This window comes from Diachasma alloeum, unplaced genomic scaffold (assembly GCF_001412515.2).
Source record: "Diachasma alloeum isolate Michigan unplaced genomic scaffold, Dall2.0 Dall_scaffold_00396, whole genome shotgun sequence".
Classification (NCBI taxonomy): domain Eukaryota; kingdom Metazoa; phylum Arthropoda; class Insecta; order Hymenoptera; family Braconidae; genus Diachasma; species Diachasma alloeum.
Window position 1 is genome coordinate 400,089 of NW_021680535.1, and position 16,786 is coordinate 416,874.

General features: G+C 36.6%; 1 protein-coding gene across 2 annotated transcripts in view; it reads left to right on the forward strand.

The window, feature by feature from the left end:
- The first annotated feature begins 3,234 nt into the window (after positions 1-3,234).
- The window catches only part of LOC107041976 (formin-like protein), a 101,173-nt gene continuing 87,621 nt past the window's right edge, over positions 3,235-16,786 (forward strand). For both annotated transcript variants that reach the window (XM_015262814.2, XM_015262816.2), the window contains exon 1: positions 3,235-4,008. In XM_015262814.2, the coding sequence (XP_015118300.1) occupies positions 3,775-4,008 (234 nt within the window). In that variant the 5' untranslated portion in view covers positions 3,235-3,774. The remainder of the gene's footprint in view (positions 4,009-16,786) is intronic.

Consider the following 16,786-nt stretch of genomic DNA (forward strand, 5'->3'; position numbering starts at 1 on the left):
CGGTAATTAAAAATTCACCTCTCCCCTCCTAATTGAGATTAAGGGATGAAAAAAGAGCAGTTTGACGGAGAATTAAATTCCCCACCAACTAACCCTCTTTCATCCCTTAATCTCTTTAAAAAATGGAAGAAACTGTCAGGGAAATCACAGCACAGTAAAAAAACAATTGTTTTGCGGCGCACAGTGACTGCCTTTTTTTCATCTCTTAATTTCAATTAGGAGAAGAGAGGTGAATTTTTAATTACCGGGAGTCACTGTGCGCCGCAAAACAATTACTTTTCTTACTACGCTGTGATTTCCATGACAGTTTCTTCCATTTTTTAAAGAGATTAAGGGATGAAAAAAGGGCAATTCGACGGAGAATTAAATTCCCCACCAACTAACCCTCTTTCATCCCTTAATCTCTTTAAAAAATGGAAGAAACTGTCAGGGAAATCACAGCACAGTAAAAAAACAATTGTTTTGCGGCGCACAGTGACTGCCTTTTTTTCATCTCTTAATTTCAATTAGGAGAAGAGAGGTGAATTTTTAATTACCGGGAGTCACTGTGCGCCGCAAAACAATTACTTTTCTTACTACGCTGTGATTTCCATGACAGTTTCTTCCATTTTTTATAGAGATTAAGGGATGAGAGAGGGTTAGTTGGTGGAGAATGTAATTCTCCTTCGAACTGCCCTTTTTTCATTCCTTAATCTCAATGAGGAGGGGAGAAGTGAATTTTTAATTCGCGGGCGAATGGTGAAAAGTCACTGTGCGCCGAGAAGAAAATTATTTTTCTCACTGCCCCATGACTTTGCCGTAGTTTGTATTTTTTTGTTACAGAGATTAAAGGATGCAACGGGGATCGATTGATGGGGAATTTAATTCTCCATCACACCGTCTATGTTTCATTCCTTAATATTAATTAGCCAGCAAATGAATCACCTGAAAAACATTAAGAACATGTTGAGGACGAGGAGGGTATAAACTCCTCTCCGAAACTATCCCTGTGACAGCAGGACTGCTACTGCCGACTTACCCGCACAGGCAGTTCGCCCAGCCGTCAGATTCGACCGTGGTGCCATCCCTCCGTTGGGGTTGAACTATTTTTCGCTTGGGGTCATTCCAACCCCCATATCTGAGCCTCTACTTATTAATCAATCCTCTTTGTTATTAAGCGTCCCCAATGGTCTTTTTTACGGTTCTAAAATTTTAACTAGAAAATTTAACTCGAAAGTTTTATTTATACATACTTGAATGAATTTGAAACATCACATTTGAAGAAACCATCAAAAAGCTTACTTTCGGGGAATTCATGAATTTTTATTTATTAATTAATAACTGAGTTCGGCAAATTGACGATTATTTTGGGGTAATCGAAAGTCCCTTTTGTGAAATGTCTTGCTCAATAATCAATTCACAATTCCATATTGTCAATTATATTTAATTCATAGTCAATTGAAAATTTAAATTATCAATTATTTTATAACTGGCGGACGGACGCTTTGCGCTCGTCCTTAGATTCATTTATACTTTTTTATTTCATTTCATTTTCTTTCCTTTTCCGTCTTCACAATTAGATTAATTCAATTTTATCCATTCGTATTCTCATTATATACATATTTTTTTCCTTAATTCACCAGTTGAAACGTTGAATGAAGAGGAATTATGTTAAAGATCAATATAAAGTGTTTTTTTTTTGTGTTCAAAACAAATAATCTCTCCATGTTTTCCTGAAAATTTAAAAAAATCTATTTTTATCTTCATATGGTGAAAGGATATCGGTACCCCTTATTCCTATGGTCGGATTCTAATTATTATTACGAAAAGGAAATGAAAAAAGGATCAGCGATAATCGACTAAAAAATTTATTTTTTCTTTTATGTACGTGGGAACTTCGAATCACTTTTTTTCTTCAAGTATTAAAGCGATATCAATGTTTTAGCGAGAAGTAATTTAAAAAATGCAAAAAAAGTGGGCCGGAAGACTTGAAAAAATTAATTTTTCAACGTCTCCAGAACGTTTGAAAGTCGATCTTCTTTCGAATCATGAAAGAATACCCATACATTCGATTTCTTTCCTTGCCTCTTGATAGAATGAATAGAGATACATAAATGGCAATAAATTACAAAAAATTACGAATTGGAGACTGAAAATTTTTTTAAGGGAATAATTGGCTAGAAAATGGAGAAAATTTGTTTTTCTTCATTTCTGTCGTTGAAAACTCGGAATCACTTTTTTTTCTTTGAATATGGGCGGGATATGAATATTTAGGAATTTTATGATCTAATTTTAACGAGAAGAAATGAAAAAATTCAAAAAAAGTACACGGGAAAAATAAAAAAAAATTTTAATGTCCCCGGAAAGTTTTAAAATTGATATATTTTACCGAATAATGGAAGAATACCCATAAATTCTTTTTCTATCCTTGTCTTTTGACAGAATGAACAGAATAAATGACAGAAGTAGAGACTAAACATTCTATTGGATTATTATTATGTAATTTTTCAATTTCAACGAAAATATTACCAAAACTAATGATTGGTGCCGATCCACAATGCTGTCGGCAAATGAGAGTGTGGATCAGGGATCGGAACAATAATCAATCTCAAAATAAGTTAAATTTAGCTTATATTGGGTGCGTTTCGCAATCGAGGTAGTCGCAGTAGCAGTATACTGCAACCCTATCCAATTTTGCTTGACTGCAGCTACGGTAGTTGATTCCGAAACGCACTCATAAAGTAATAATATTACTCAACAATTTTCAATTACCAAATTAATCATCAATCGAATATTCAAATTCCGAAATAATCTATCAACCAGTAATCGTGTCAGAAGATTGACCATTACAAGTCTAATTGAAAAAATCCTTTTATGAAATTTAGAATTATTTACCCAGTAGTTAATAGAACATTTAAATTATAAATTATTTTATCATTTTCAAATTTCAATTAAAATGAAATAACCATAGTAATAGAAAGGTACAAATTCAAATAATATTACAAAATATTACAAATGTAATGATTGTCGACCGATCGCTGGAGTGGATTTTTTTTCTATCATACAGAATAGCCCATCTACCTCACCAACTACCGATAAAGCAGCCTTTCACCAGAAGATGGCAGGCCTTTGTCGAAATGGTTCAACCGGTCCAACAATCACAAAAAAGAAAAAAACTTACTCGACAAGTTCCGCGCCTGCGCAACAACCGATAACACTGCCTCGAGAGCACGATGATCTCAGACGCCGCGGATTCATCGGCCAGTGCATGTCGTATTCGCTTTCGCTCGATTTTTCCCTGTCTTGTGATTCTACATAACCCCCCTCTCAGCCCCCCAGCAATTTCCCTCGTCATCGCGCACATTGTCCCCCACACCCCCTTAATTCATAAAACCAGTCATCTCTTTCACGTCTAATAAACCGCGATGGACGTCACCGGACCTGTTGCTCCACGTTCCTTGAAAAATCATCGAAAATTAACGACTGAGAAGCAAAAACGAGTGAACATCTCTTGAAATCTCTTCACTTCTCTCGAAAATTCCCAGTGCATTATATGAATTCTGAATGAATAAAGTGAATGTGGGGTCCGCGCCTCCAAATTTTTCAACCGCCTAATGTTTATATTCATAAGAAGTGAAGGAGAGGAAAATAAAAGTAAAGAAAGTAAAATAAAAGGAATTAAGTGTTTGTGAGTGATTGAAACCGTTAAAGTTGATTTAATCAATTGTGTGGTAGATTAATTGATCAATTGTCCACGAATTTCAGTACAATTGTCAAGTTAATAATTGAGTAAAGATGGGAATAGTTCAGAGCCGCTGCTCCGAAACAGCCGCCGGTGGCAGCGGCGTCGGTATTGGAATGCGGGATAGTCTGGGAATAAAGACACCGAGTTTCCAACAGCATCAACACTGTCAGGGTACTCTGGGGAGTCTCGGTGGACCACACACGAGAAGTGGTAGTGTCAGAGCACCACCGAGACAACCAATGCCTGATACTATTGAGCTTGAGAGGCGTTTCACCAAAGTACTCGTAAGTATTCCATGACTTATTCGTTGATTATGTTGACAGATACATTCAACTGAAATCGGTGCACTCACAGAAAAACAAACACGTTCTCAAACAAATATTGTTTGGGGCAACAAAATCGCTAGTTGAAAATTGCCAAAAAAGAATTTGGTTTGAATTTGAAAGTCTCAAACGTGAATAATTGCTCTGCTTTCGACATATGTGATTCAAGAGGCGGATAATTCACACCAGACGGTCCCTTTTCAGGGTGAAAATATCTCATATAGAGGAAAATTTATCAACAAATATTTCGTCCCCAAGTTACAAGATTGCTATCATATCATTATTATTGTTTCATTTAAGGGTTCATTTTTTGTCTGTGATTATTAGACAGTTGAAACGAAAAACTACTATCCCTTGTTTCACATGAACAAAGATTTTTCTGGAGCAAAATACTTACGGGAGTATCGAATGACGAAGGATTAGTGCTAGAAATTACATTTCTTGCGTGTACAGAGAATGCAATTTTTGTTCAACTACTAAATCTATTTTTGCGACAAAAATGTTCCATCTCAGCGCACTCTCTGCAGGTTTGGCACAAAAAAATCCTTTTTTGATAATTTTCGGAAAACTATTTTCTTGGCACAAGTAAGACTTGTTTGAGAACTTTGTCTTTTTTCTCTCAGTGTGGAAACATATGAGGATGACGGTGGATTATTTGTATATATTAGTGTTTACTTTGAGTGGAGAGGCTCCGATCAAGGGAGAGAATGGAATTGGTTGGGAGATGATGTCAATCTTGAAATTCATGGAAGGTATTGAAGAATTATGGGCGTGGGTAGGTCATTATAAAAACTGTGCATGGACAGGTTTCACAGGAGGATTTTTCTATTTTTCTATTCATACGGTGTGTCAGTGATATCCTCTTCGAAGGGAGGTGATATAAAATGCGTGAATTTTACACTGAGAGAAAAACAAACAAGTTCTCAAACAAGGGCCAACAAAATTGTTGGTTGATAATTACCAAAACAAGTGCGATATTGCTCTTGTATTGCATATAGTATAGTTATTTTTGCTAATAAATGAGCGATTTGCTTCCGAATGGTTATTTTGCACATTATTTCCTTCTATCGTGTATAATTCATTGTTTATTTGATGTTATTAAATTGAATAAGATTTCTTTTCAACTAATTTTGACAGATTTTCAACTTAATTGAATGTTATCATCATCATTATTCTTATTATCCCTTTCTTCCATACAATCGATTGTCTTTTTTATAGTTCTGTCTCTCCCCTCAGCTCTTCGATAAAAAGTTTCTAGAAAAATTTTTTGAAGTTGGTTTTCGATCGTTGTAAATCATGTTGTAGATTGATGTTAGTTATTTGGCCTAGGCGGTCTCCAGCAATGTGACAGGTTCAATAAAAATTTAAAAGGATTTTTGTCGATGACCCAGCATTTCGATCTCCAGAGAGACCCGCATCAGGGGTTCCTTTAATCTTCTAATCAACTGTTCAACATACCCAATTGCATGAGAAAACCTGAATTATGGAAGAAAAAAGTTTATTTACATATACTTGAATGGGCTGGGGCTGGTGGACTGAGCAGCATAAGGCGGAAGTTACAAAAAATCGTATGATTTAGGTGACTCTGGGCAAGAAATTGACCGGCCGCATTACTCTCAATTCTAAAAAATTCTGCTTGAATGAATTTGAAACATCACATTTGAAGCAACCATCAGAAAGCTCACTTTCAGGGGAATTCATGAAACATTCGAAATTTTCAACAATCGTCATAAAAATCAAATCAACCAATATAGGTATCGTAATCATCTTTTAACTTCGACTTAATGGCATTGAAACAAACATTTTAAGCTATGATTGAATTCATTTGAAGCATGATATTCAAGGATATCCCCTGAATTCAGATTTTCAAAAATACAACATTTTTGAAAATTTTCAAATAAATCAAAATAATGATTATTGCTATCGCCTTAATCTTCAAACTCGGTTAAAAGGACATTTAAACAAAGTTTTTAAGCCATCATTCAATCAATTCAGAAGGTTTTTTTAGTTCTCGTGGGACAACCGATGTTCGAAAAAATTCTAAAATTGAAAAAACTAATTGATCAATTAAATTTTAATTAATGGTGATTGATAGGGCTCAATAATACCTACATTCGAAAAAAAAGATTCAAATCCATCTATTCATTTACTTAACACAAGAAAAAATAACAAATTTATGCTCCAAAATTTTCAAAAATAATTTCTCATTCCAAAATTGCGACAATTTATTTAATCAACTCCTCATAATTTATACTATGCTGTTAGAGAATTACTTCTTGAATTCCAAGATCAATAAGGAGCTCCATGACGATTTGACATCAATTGAATTCAAATTTACAATCCTGAAAACAAATGCAGCTGTTATTTGAATAGAAAAACATTCTAAAAGTGTATAGGTTCATAAAACACTTCCAACTCCAGCATCTCCAAACGTAGGCAAAATGGTGAATGGTTTTATGGTGTGAATTCGTTATTATTTGCAATATCACGACCTTATACTGGCTGGAAGCACTTTATTAAGAATGTTCAATGAAAACGATTGGATGAATCACGTCAATTTTAGTTCTTGAGAGGTCAGTTTTCGAGAAATACCTGAAGGAGATAGCGAAAATTCCATAGGGATTTTTTTTTGTCGAGTGAAGAGAGCTATCACGGAAGATCTTTGAGAAAAGACTACTATCTTCCTCAGATGCCGGGATATTTATGAAAAATGACCTCTAGGTAGAAATGACTCATCTGCTTTATCTCTTCGTTACCGAATGAAAACGTGAGTGGTGGGCGTAAATTAAAAGTTGCATTGTTTCACGAAGTTGCTGATGTGTAAACTGAGTTGAAAGTGTCTTGATTGGCGGCGTTAATTTTGTGTCAAAATGGTATGGAAATGTTTAATTATATAATGAGGGGTTCGGTTCTGTAGACTATTATGGAAGTTATTTCATCTGATGTAATTCATGCATTCGGGCACTCACGTTAACAAATGCGGCACTATTTAGAATTGTCAAATATTCTACCATTTTTAGGTATATACCCTTTTGGAAGTGATATTAATGATAATCCTTGAAGCTCGTCGATTATAAAAATATTTTCGAACGAAAATGCTTAAATGAATTAAATTTATTCAATTGTGAAGACGGAAATGGAAACAAAATAAAATAAAATAGCATAAATTACTCGAGTGACGGGCGCGAAGCGCCTTTTCGCTAGTTGTTGGAATATTTCTGTTACTCAAATGTTAGCAGTATGTTGAGAAAAAATAATGTCGAGCGACTAATGAATTTCGAATATGTACTGCACTGCGACATCCGAGAACCACAAATATTCAATGGAAAATTGGAAGGGATCTTTATAATAGCTGAGAAAAAAATTCTCCACAGACGAGATCTCTACACATTTCCCTCAAATCCTTCATTACCGTAACAATTTTTCTTAAATAAAGAGAAATTTCATTTCAATCCTCAAAAACCTAAAACGATGATATTCAATCTCCGAATGAGAATAATTGGCAAGTCAATCCTTGAAGCCAAACAAAACTCGTAATAAGTTTTCTACTATACAGCTTGGTTAACCATAATTAGAAGTAAACATTACCGGCGCTTTCCCAGTACCTTATCTCCTCTCTATCTCTTTCTCTTCATTTTTTCGCCGATTTTTTAAAAACATTACCTCAGATTTCGTTTTACATCAGCGATGGGTAAACCAGAGTGTTTATAATCCACTGTTGGCCGAGAATCACTGGGTGTAATGTGACTCGGAGGCCTGATCCGTATCAACGCTCTCCGGCTCGTGTGACTGCAGGCTACGAGGGCCCGTTTCAAGATGAAGAGAACCCATGATCCACCTTCTCCGCCTCTCTCTCTTCTTGTTGCTATGACTGGTCTCTGAACTCTGTATGCATGATCTTTTGCTTCTTCCAAAGAATCTTGTCTCGAAAGTACGCTTCATCCACTCAGAGATCCGTATTTTTTTATCATCTCTTGAGATGTTACGTAATTTCGTTTATTCAATAGGTGAGTCCATGGCAGGGTACTACTGTACCGAGGGCGTGCGAAAGTTATGGGTTTTATGCAAAGACTCTTTGATAGAGCAGAGAAGCTGTAAATTTTGATGAATTATTATCTTATCTCGATGATTTATTCTTTTAAAATGAGTCATCGATTTTCTCTGAACCTTTCCTTTAAATTTTTGGTAGCATTGCGTGTAATGGAAATCCTTTTCTTCGCGAGGAGAAAAAAAAAGAGAAACCCTCGTACGTGCTGTGCTTACTGCATAACATCTTCTGAAGGAGACGAATTTTTATGGTGCTCCTGAAACATTCAACTAGTCGTTTTAATAAAAAAAAAACTCTGAGTCGCGTGGAGCGATAGACGTAATGCTTTGCACGCACTGTCGATCGTAAACTATCTTTTCTCATTCTCATCGGCCCTTTCCTTTTCTTTTTTTTTTATGGAGCCTGTTAAAAGGCGCCTGAGGATCCAGTTTCACCCAGAAACAAGTCGACGTGTTTTGCATTGCCACCCATTTTTTCCTATACTTCTTATTTGGTTTGGTGTTCAAGGGCTATATGTTATGTATTTGATGCGTCTGCAGCGTTGGATGATTGCCTTCAAATCATACAAATCACCTGTCAGAATGTCAAGGTCGAAAGATAAAGTTTAAACGCCTTGATACGGTTTAGTAGTCGTGTTTTTTAGATGCTTCAAGGGCGATGTTTCAGGTCGTTAAGTCTTGAGTTTTCCTTTTCATTTTCGTTTGAGAAAATATGTGGCAGGCTGTTGGGCAAAACATTCGATCGACGTGTACTTGGAGAACAATTATTCGATTCATAGAAAAGGCCGTGAACTAGTTCGATAAGTGAACCCCCGACTATTTGTGAACAGAAGTTTTTATCTTTCAGTTTTACTTCGAACCCTATTGCACTGTTAAAAATTTTCGTCTGAATTTTCCACGCTAAATTCCAGAAATTTTTATCGTGTTCAAGTTCCACTGAAATTTCAGGAAATCTTGTCATTGAAAAATCAAATATTCCATTGATGTTCTGTTCAAACGATCTGGAAATCAATAAAATACTTGATTTTTCAGTTCAATTATCCTGTAAAATGTCAGAAAAATTAGGAAAATTCAGGGAAAATGTGAAAATTCATGTCATGTTGTTTCTGAATATTCATGTTCCACTGGAAATTCAATCAAGTTGTGAAATTTCCACCTCACTCTTAGTGGAAACTCATGAATTTCCGTGAATTCTACTTACAACTCGAAATTTCCTAACCATTTATTCCCTACATTCGATTCAATGTCACTCGCATGAGATTTACTATATCTTTCATGAGATTTCAACAAAATTCTAACAGTGTACTTCCTTTCTACATCAATCCGTGAATTTTGAGTGGAGGTGTTATCACAGAACATTTCTTCCTCTATATTTCGTGGTGGATCCAAATTATCTCTTTATTTCCAATACAAATGATTTTAAGAGAGAATTTTGACAAATCGTTTCGAAAGCTGGATACGGGCGAAGCAGTGATAGGAATTTCTGTTTTTCTTTCTCTGACTCTTCTCATCTGATTGATAAATTAGTGAAAAAGGTTTTTTACAACTTAACAATTCAAGCAACAAATACGTTATTAAACAAATGAGTTATTTTATGGTTATGACGACCTGTCAAATGAGACATTGGGTATTTTTTTATAGTTATAAGTCAGACCTTACCCACCGTCACTCGCCTTAATGTTTTTTTTATATTTTTGCTAATTTTTACCAATTTAACAGCACATTTCTCGCTCATTAACCGAAAGTAGTTTCTGAAGTGCAGTCGCAATCACAAACTCGCCCGTACGTAGCGAGGCGAGCTCCCACAGCACCTACGGGGCGTGCTCGCCCAGACGTTCTTATGGTTCGTCGCCCCGACACATATTGCCGCCCAGAAACATCCGGGGCGACAGTAAATCGACTTTGAGGTTCTACTGGGGAAGTAGCAACCAAACTGATCAGCCGAGTCATCATCAATTAGCAAAATCATTTAATGTGTTCTTCAAGTCGTCAAGAAAAATTGACCAAAATTTTTAACATTATTTTCTTGTTTTGATTTTTCATGAAAACTAGGCAGTAAATTGTATTCCAGTTGCTGAAATTTTATGGTAAATTTTCACGATCTCTGTGCTATCATTACGATCCCGGGATTTTTTCCCATTTTCATGGCATGTTAAAACGTCATGTTTCTCTCATTATATTCCTCTTAAGGAAAATCAACTAATAATTCATCAGCATTTGATACGATTGCAACACCCTCCTGTCAACCAGAGACGCTTTTACGAGGATTATTGCCAAGCGTACAATGTATGTGGTTTTTGGCATCGTGTGGATTCATGGCTGCATTTGGCAGAGTTGGCTCAATAAATTTGAATAAAAATCCGCAACAATTCAACGCAAAGAGAAATAAAATGGAAGTCACGAGGAAGTAAATCTTCTCACTGACATGTGAAGAACACGCAGAAATGAATCGCAGGTGGTCATGTGAAGACTCTAATAGGAAGGGGGAAGAGGCATAAAACCCATCAACCACAAGCCAAACCACCTTGTAAATTGCAATTAGCTTTTGTGCCACGTGTTCAATATCTTAGATTCCATAAAGTGATATGGCAAATCAAATGGGGAAAGGTAGTGATGATGGTATTGTACCTGTGTACACAACAATTGCTATGGTTAACGAGCTTGACCCTGAGGGGGATTAAAAATATTTCACCGTGAAAACAAGGCCTAATTATATGCTTTGCAAGAGATGGATGTCAACGAAAAAGAAAAGAGATTCAAGGCAATTTTCGAAACGATTAGCGGATTTTTTAGGCGTTCAAGGTTATGATTTTCATAAATCACAATTCATGAGATAAATAACTGCGCAAAAAGTCGACTGTACACTTGAGCATTCTCTAAATCTATCCACTTTTTGTATCACTTGGTTTGAATTACACTGACGCATTTTGTCCACTTGTGAGCGAAACTACACATAACGTGCAGCTCAATTAGCTGAGAGAGACCGGGGCAAAACAAAACACTGCGTTTCGCGTGTATATTCCAGTTTCATTTTGCCCTGCGCTGAGAGAAAAACGAACAAATTCTCAAACAAGTCTCGTTTGGGCCAACAAAATCGTTAGTTGAAAATTACCAAACAAGTGGGAAATTGCTCTTTTATTACATATAGTATGGCTATTTTTGCTAATCAATTAGCAATATGCTTCCGAATGGTTATTTTGCACGCCATTTCCTTCTATCATGTATAATTCACTGTTTATTTCATTTTATTAAATTAAATAAGATTTCTTTTTAACTAATTTTGTCAGATTTTCAACTAAGTTGAATGTTATCATCATTATTCTTATTATCCCTTTCTTCCATACAACAAATTGTCTTTTTGATAGGTCTATTTCTCCCCACCGGCCCTTCGATAAAATGTTAATAGAAAAATTTCATTTACACATACTTGAATGAATTTGAAACATCCCATTTGAAAAAACCATCAGAAAGCCCACTTTCAGGGAAATTCATGAAAAATTTGAAATTTTCAACAATCATCATAAAAATCAAATGGACCAATATAGCTATCGTAATCATCTTTTAACTTCGACTTAATGGTATTAAAATAAACATTTTTAGCTATGATTGAATTAATTAAAAGCATGATATTCAAAGGTATCCCAAGAAGTCTGATTTTAATAAAATGCAAAATTTTTTAAAATTTTCAAATTAATCAAAATAATGATTATTGCTATCGTCTTCATCTTCGAACTCGGTCAAAAAGATATCCAAACAAATTTTTTAAGCCATCATTCACTTTATGCATTTTGATGCATTTTTTGTGCATATCTTATCATTTTCTCGGTAAAAAAACACATCTATGAATGCGAAAATTATCCTTCTGTTTAGTAAAATATCCCACACCGGTAGGATAGTCTTTTCTTTTGTACCCATCTCAATGTGATGGGGACGGGCGGAAGTGAATTTTGACCAAACGGATTTGGTAAAAATCATTCGCCGTTGCAGAAAAATTATACGAAAAATTGAAGCAATTATTCACGTTTACTGGGATAATTTTTGATGGGATGCAGGGTCAATTTTACAGTTTCAACAGAGTAAAATTCACTATTAATTTCGCACTTTTTCCCCTATTTAAGATGAAAAAATACTGAAAATCGAGCTTGCTCCACGATTACTTGACTTGTTTGGTAATTTTTCTCCGTGTACACATTTTTTGTAGTAACTGTAAATTAATTGGAAATTTAACACAACCGATTCAAGAAGAAATATAATTCAATAGGGAACTTGCGTGAAGCTTAATTATTTCTAATTCGTCTATTCACACATTTTTCATAGCAAATGGACAGCGAAACGACAAAAATTATAGAGAAATATTGCCTAGATGTTTTATGATAATTAATTGCAAACCAGTCGTTTTGAAAACCAATGTTTCGGTCATGACGTCTCGAAGACGGTCAGGTAACGCTCCATTGGCCGAGGCGCACGTCAAGATTAGGTTAGGTTGGCTCGAGACACTCTGTGATTGGTCCAGCACTCGACCGTCTATGTGACGTTAGCGATTCCAAAGCGTTTGAAATCTTCAACTTTTAACAATTAATTATTAATTAATGAACAATATTTCGATCCTTTATGAATGAAAAATCAATTATTCATGTCCTAAACCTGAATATAAAATTCATACAAGTTCCCTATTGGTGAATGCAATAATACGAAATAACGTACTATGATAAAGATAAAAGCAATTACTTCTTTTCACTTAATTTTCACTACCCTGTTCTCTCCGTGCAGCTTCATTATAATTGAAAATTACAATCAGAGTCCCATGACCACCCACAAATATGTTTAGAAGATTCGATTCCCGTTATTTTCAACAATGGGGCAATACGGAAGCAAAACACCCGATTTTTTGAATTTTCAAAACGTTTTCTCCGTACTTTATTGATATAATACATGAATGATAAGATGGAAAGTAAAGAGAGGAAGAAAGAAAATTGGCGGCTTCATTGGGGACACGAAACTCACCCACAAATGAATCAAACCTCGCCCACGCCCCTCACTAGTTCTTAAGCATGTCTATGTGCATGCGTGTTGCCTGTCAGACCACAATGGGCCTTCTACAAGAAGCGGCCAACGGGCGAACGGTTATATGGTCGCGTTCGGAAAGCCGAAAGCACCATAAAGAAACACTCACGTCTGAATAATAAAATAACAGAAATAAAAAAAACATCCTCGGATCTTTGAACGCATTTGGATGTTTTAAAAAAATATAAATTCCTTGAAAGAATGAGAGGAGAACGAGATGTCTTTCGAAGTTTAAGTTGAGAATCACTGGAGGAGTGTCCCGCTGTTACTGAACGACACTGGATTAAGTAATTCGTACGATCGAGAATGGTCATAATTTCATGTGGCGTTCGATAATTTTCCATTAGATGCACTTATTTCTGGATGAGATGTTTTGAGATATAGGAAGGCGATTTGTTAGTGACGGAAGGATTATGGTAATTGATGGATCTTAGGATTTTGGATGACAGAAAAGTCAGATATCGTATACATCATTGATTCACCGTGTCGTCGAACATGATTTGATGAGGAATATTTTTCAATCGGTTTTTCTTTCGAGAAACTCATTAATTGATCAATTCTGTGTTCATATTAATTCTATGAAATTTCTCGTCAATTTGAGGAAATACGTAAAAAGGAGACCATGGAAATAAAAATACGAGAAATATGACAATAGTATGAATTTCGTACCTATACATACATATGACAATCAGTACCATTTTCTGACTGCTATACATTCATTCCCAGTTTCCAATTACTGCTGCAACTAAACTAGCGATGTGCTTTCTAGTAGTAGTAAGCGAACCATATTCAAAATTGAAAAAAAGGTCCACTTTAATTGATTATTCTGGGAATGTGTGTCTACATAAATTGTTCACGTGATCGAAAACTTGTTTTTTAAAAAACAAAAAAAAACATCATTTTCATCACTTGTCCGTAAAGTGAAATTTCAAAATCCCACTTTCCACACATTGTGATGAAAAACTGGGTTCGACACTCGTAGGAAAAGTGTTCTTTGACCTTGGGAGGGCAGCGCTCGCCTTTGGTGAGCGCTACACGCTTCCCACGGGTCACAAAACACGTTTACGCACTCGTATCGAAATACACTATTACACACGACCTTGAACCTTATGCACGTCGTGCGGAAAACAAACACATTACACACGCTAAACCGTCCTGGAAAGTGAATTTCTCAGAAAAGTCTTACAAAAAATAGTGTTACACACCTGCCACGGGTCAAAATAGCATATTTCCCACCAAGGGAGGGAAAATAAAGGAGTCGTGCCCACGTGCAGAATTACCACCCGAGCCGAAGGCGAGGGTGGTAAGCACGTGGGTAAGGGTGCTTTATTTTCCCTCCCGTGGTGAGAACGTTATTTTTCGTCACGGCGTATAGGAAAGGCAGAAAGGACAAAATGTGTCCTTTCCGCCCACCGTGGCGAAAAATCCTTTTTTCTGATGCCCGCCTAAGGCTTCGCTTTACGCGCTCGAAATTCCCTTTACGTACCCCAGAACTTAGTTACTGACTTCAAGAAACTTATACTGATAGAACGGACTAGTTATTGTTAACGAATGGATTTTGGTTGGAGGTTCGGGTCTGTTCGGTCTCACCAAATGTTCATTCGTTAATAGTTAATGAATGTATATTTTAGGAGCCTTGTTTGACTTGAGTTTCGCCATTCAAGTGAACCATATTCGTGAACTATTAACGAATATTCATTTGGTCATATTCAACTCTACCATTCGTTAATAGTTAACGAATCTCGTTTGGAATAAATGAATCATTCTATCAGTATGGGTTACTGAATTAAAATAGTATATTGTTCACCAAGTACGAAAAGTCATGTTTCCCCGCACGAGATGCATATGCTATATTTAACACGCCTGCAGAGGAAAGTTTGTATTGTGCTTTCTGATCAGCGGGAGGAAAGTGAATAAACAGAATACAGATTACAGTCAGTATTTTCCTCCCTTGGAAACAATTTTCCACTCTAGCCCTAGTCAAATTTTGGCGTTCGGGGCGACTTTGCCTGTCGTGGTGACAGTGGGTGGACAAACGTCGCCCACGGGTCTCGAACTTTCCTCTGTAGGGTGTTCCAGGGCGACCTCGCCCGATTACGGCGAAGTTCGCTGTTTCCAGCGCATGGGGGCGAGCTTCCGTCAGGCCCTATTGTTTTTGTTCAGTCACCTGGAGATAGGGAAGAGGTTATGGGATAAGTGAAGTGTATCTGGTAATTATCAACAATAGAAGTGCATGATGATGACGTTATTAATGACCTTTGTTTGTGGGCGATTCTTTGAAAACCCCTGATGTGCATGTGGGAGAGTTACTGAAAATTTCAAAAAAGAAACATTTACCATAATTGCCCGTGACAGCAAGTACTTATTTGGGCATATCATCAGTTGAATTACCAGATTAAGAATATTCCTGATGCAGAAGGAAAGACAAGGGGCGAGGTTGTTTATCTGGGAATGGAGAAAAACATCCGTGCAGTAGTGGATCAAAATTATCTCTTTATTTCCAATACAAATGATTTTAAGAGAAAATCTTGACGAATCCTTTCGAAAGCTGAATACGGTACGAAGCTGTGATAGGAATTTTTGGCACTGCGCGCCACGAAATTGTCGTTTTCAGGTCCCTCGACACGAAAATTAATATACACACCTCGCCATGGAAAACATATCACCCTCGCCTTCAGCTCGGAAGGCAATCTTGCACGTGGGGGAGGGTGATATGTTTTCCAAGGCTCGGGCATGTCGTGTACTATTTCTTTCTCTGACTCTTCTCACCTGATTGATAAATTAGTGTGAAACGTTTTTTACAATTAAACAATTAAGCAACAAATAAGTTATTAAATAAATGAGTTATGTTTTTTCGAGGCTATGGCGACCTGTCAAATGAGACATTGGATATTTTTTTATAGTTATAAGTCAGATCTTGCCCACCGCCACTCGATCGCCTCCCTATTTTTTCACATTTTTGGTAATTTGTACCAACTCAACATCACATTTCTAACTCATTAACCGAAAATAGTTTCTGAAGTCCAGTTATAATGACAAACTCGCCCACAGACTCGCCCGTACGTAGGGAGGTGAGCTCCCACAGTACCTACGGGGCGTGCTCGCCCAGACGTTCTTATGCTTCGTCACCCCGACCCGTATACGTAATATCGCCCGGAAACATCCGGAGCGACAGTAAATCAACTTTTAATTTCTACTAGAGAGGGTGGAAAGGACTCACTCATCGGTACTCGCTCATCAGGAAGCAGAGGAGAACAGAGCATCCCAACCCGCGTGTGGATTACCGTCCGAGGCAACGCCGAGGGCAGTGAAAACGTGGGTTTTGATGTCCACTCTTTCTTACTAGGTATACTATTTTTCGTCATAGTTGCACAGTATAGTTAGATTTTTCTCCGTAAATGCAGGGAGGAACGTGGCTTATGTCATTCCGAGGATCGTCGAAAACAACAGAAAGCTGGGGAATGAAATAAGCCACGTTCCACCCGCCATTCGGCGAGGAAAATTGAACTTTCTGTGTAGATACGACGAAAAAAATATATTTGCAGGATTTTTTGTTTACTAGATTCCAGTACGACAGAGTTATGAAATTCACAGATTTTAACCGAAAACTATAAACTTTTCTTTCTCT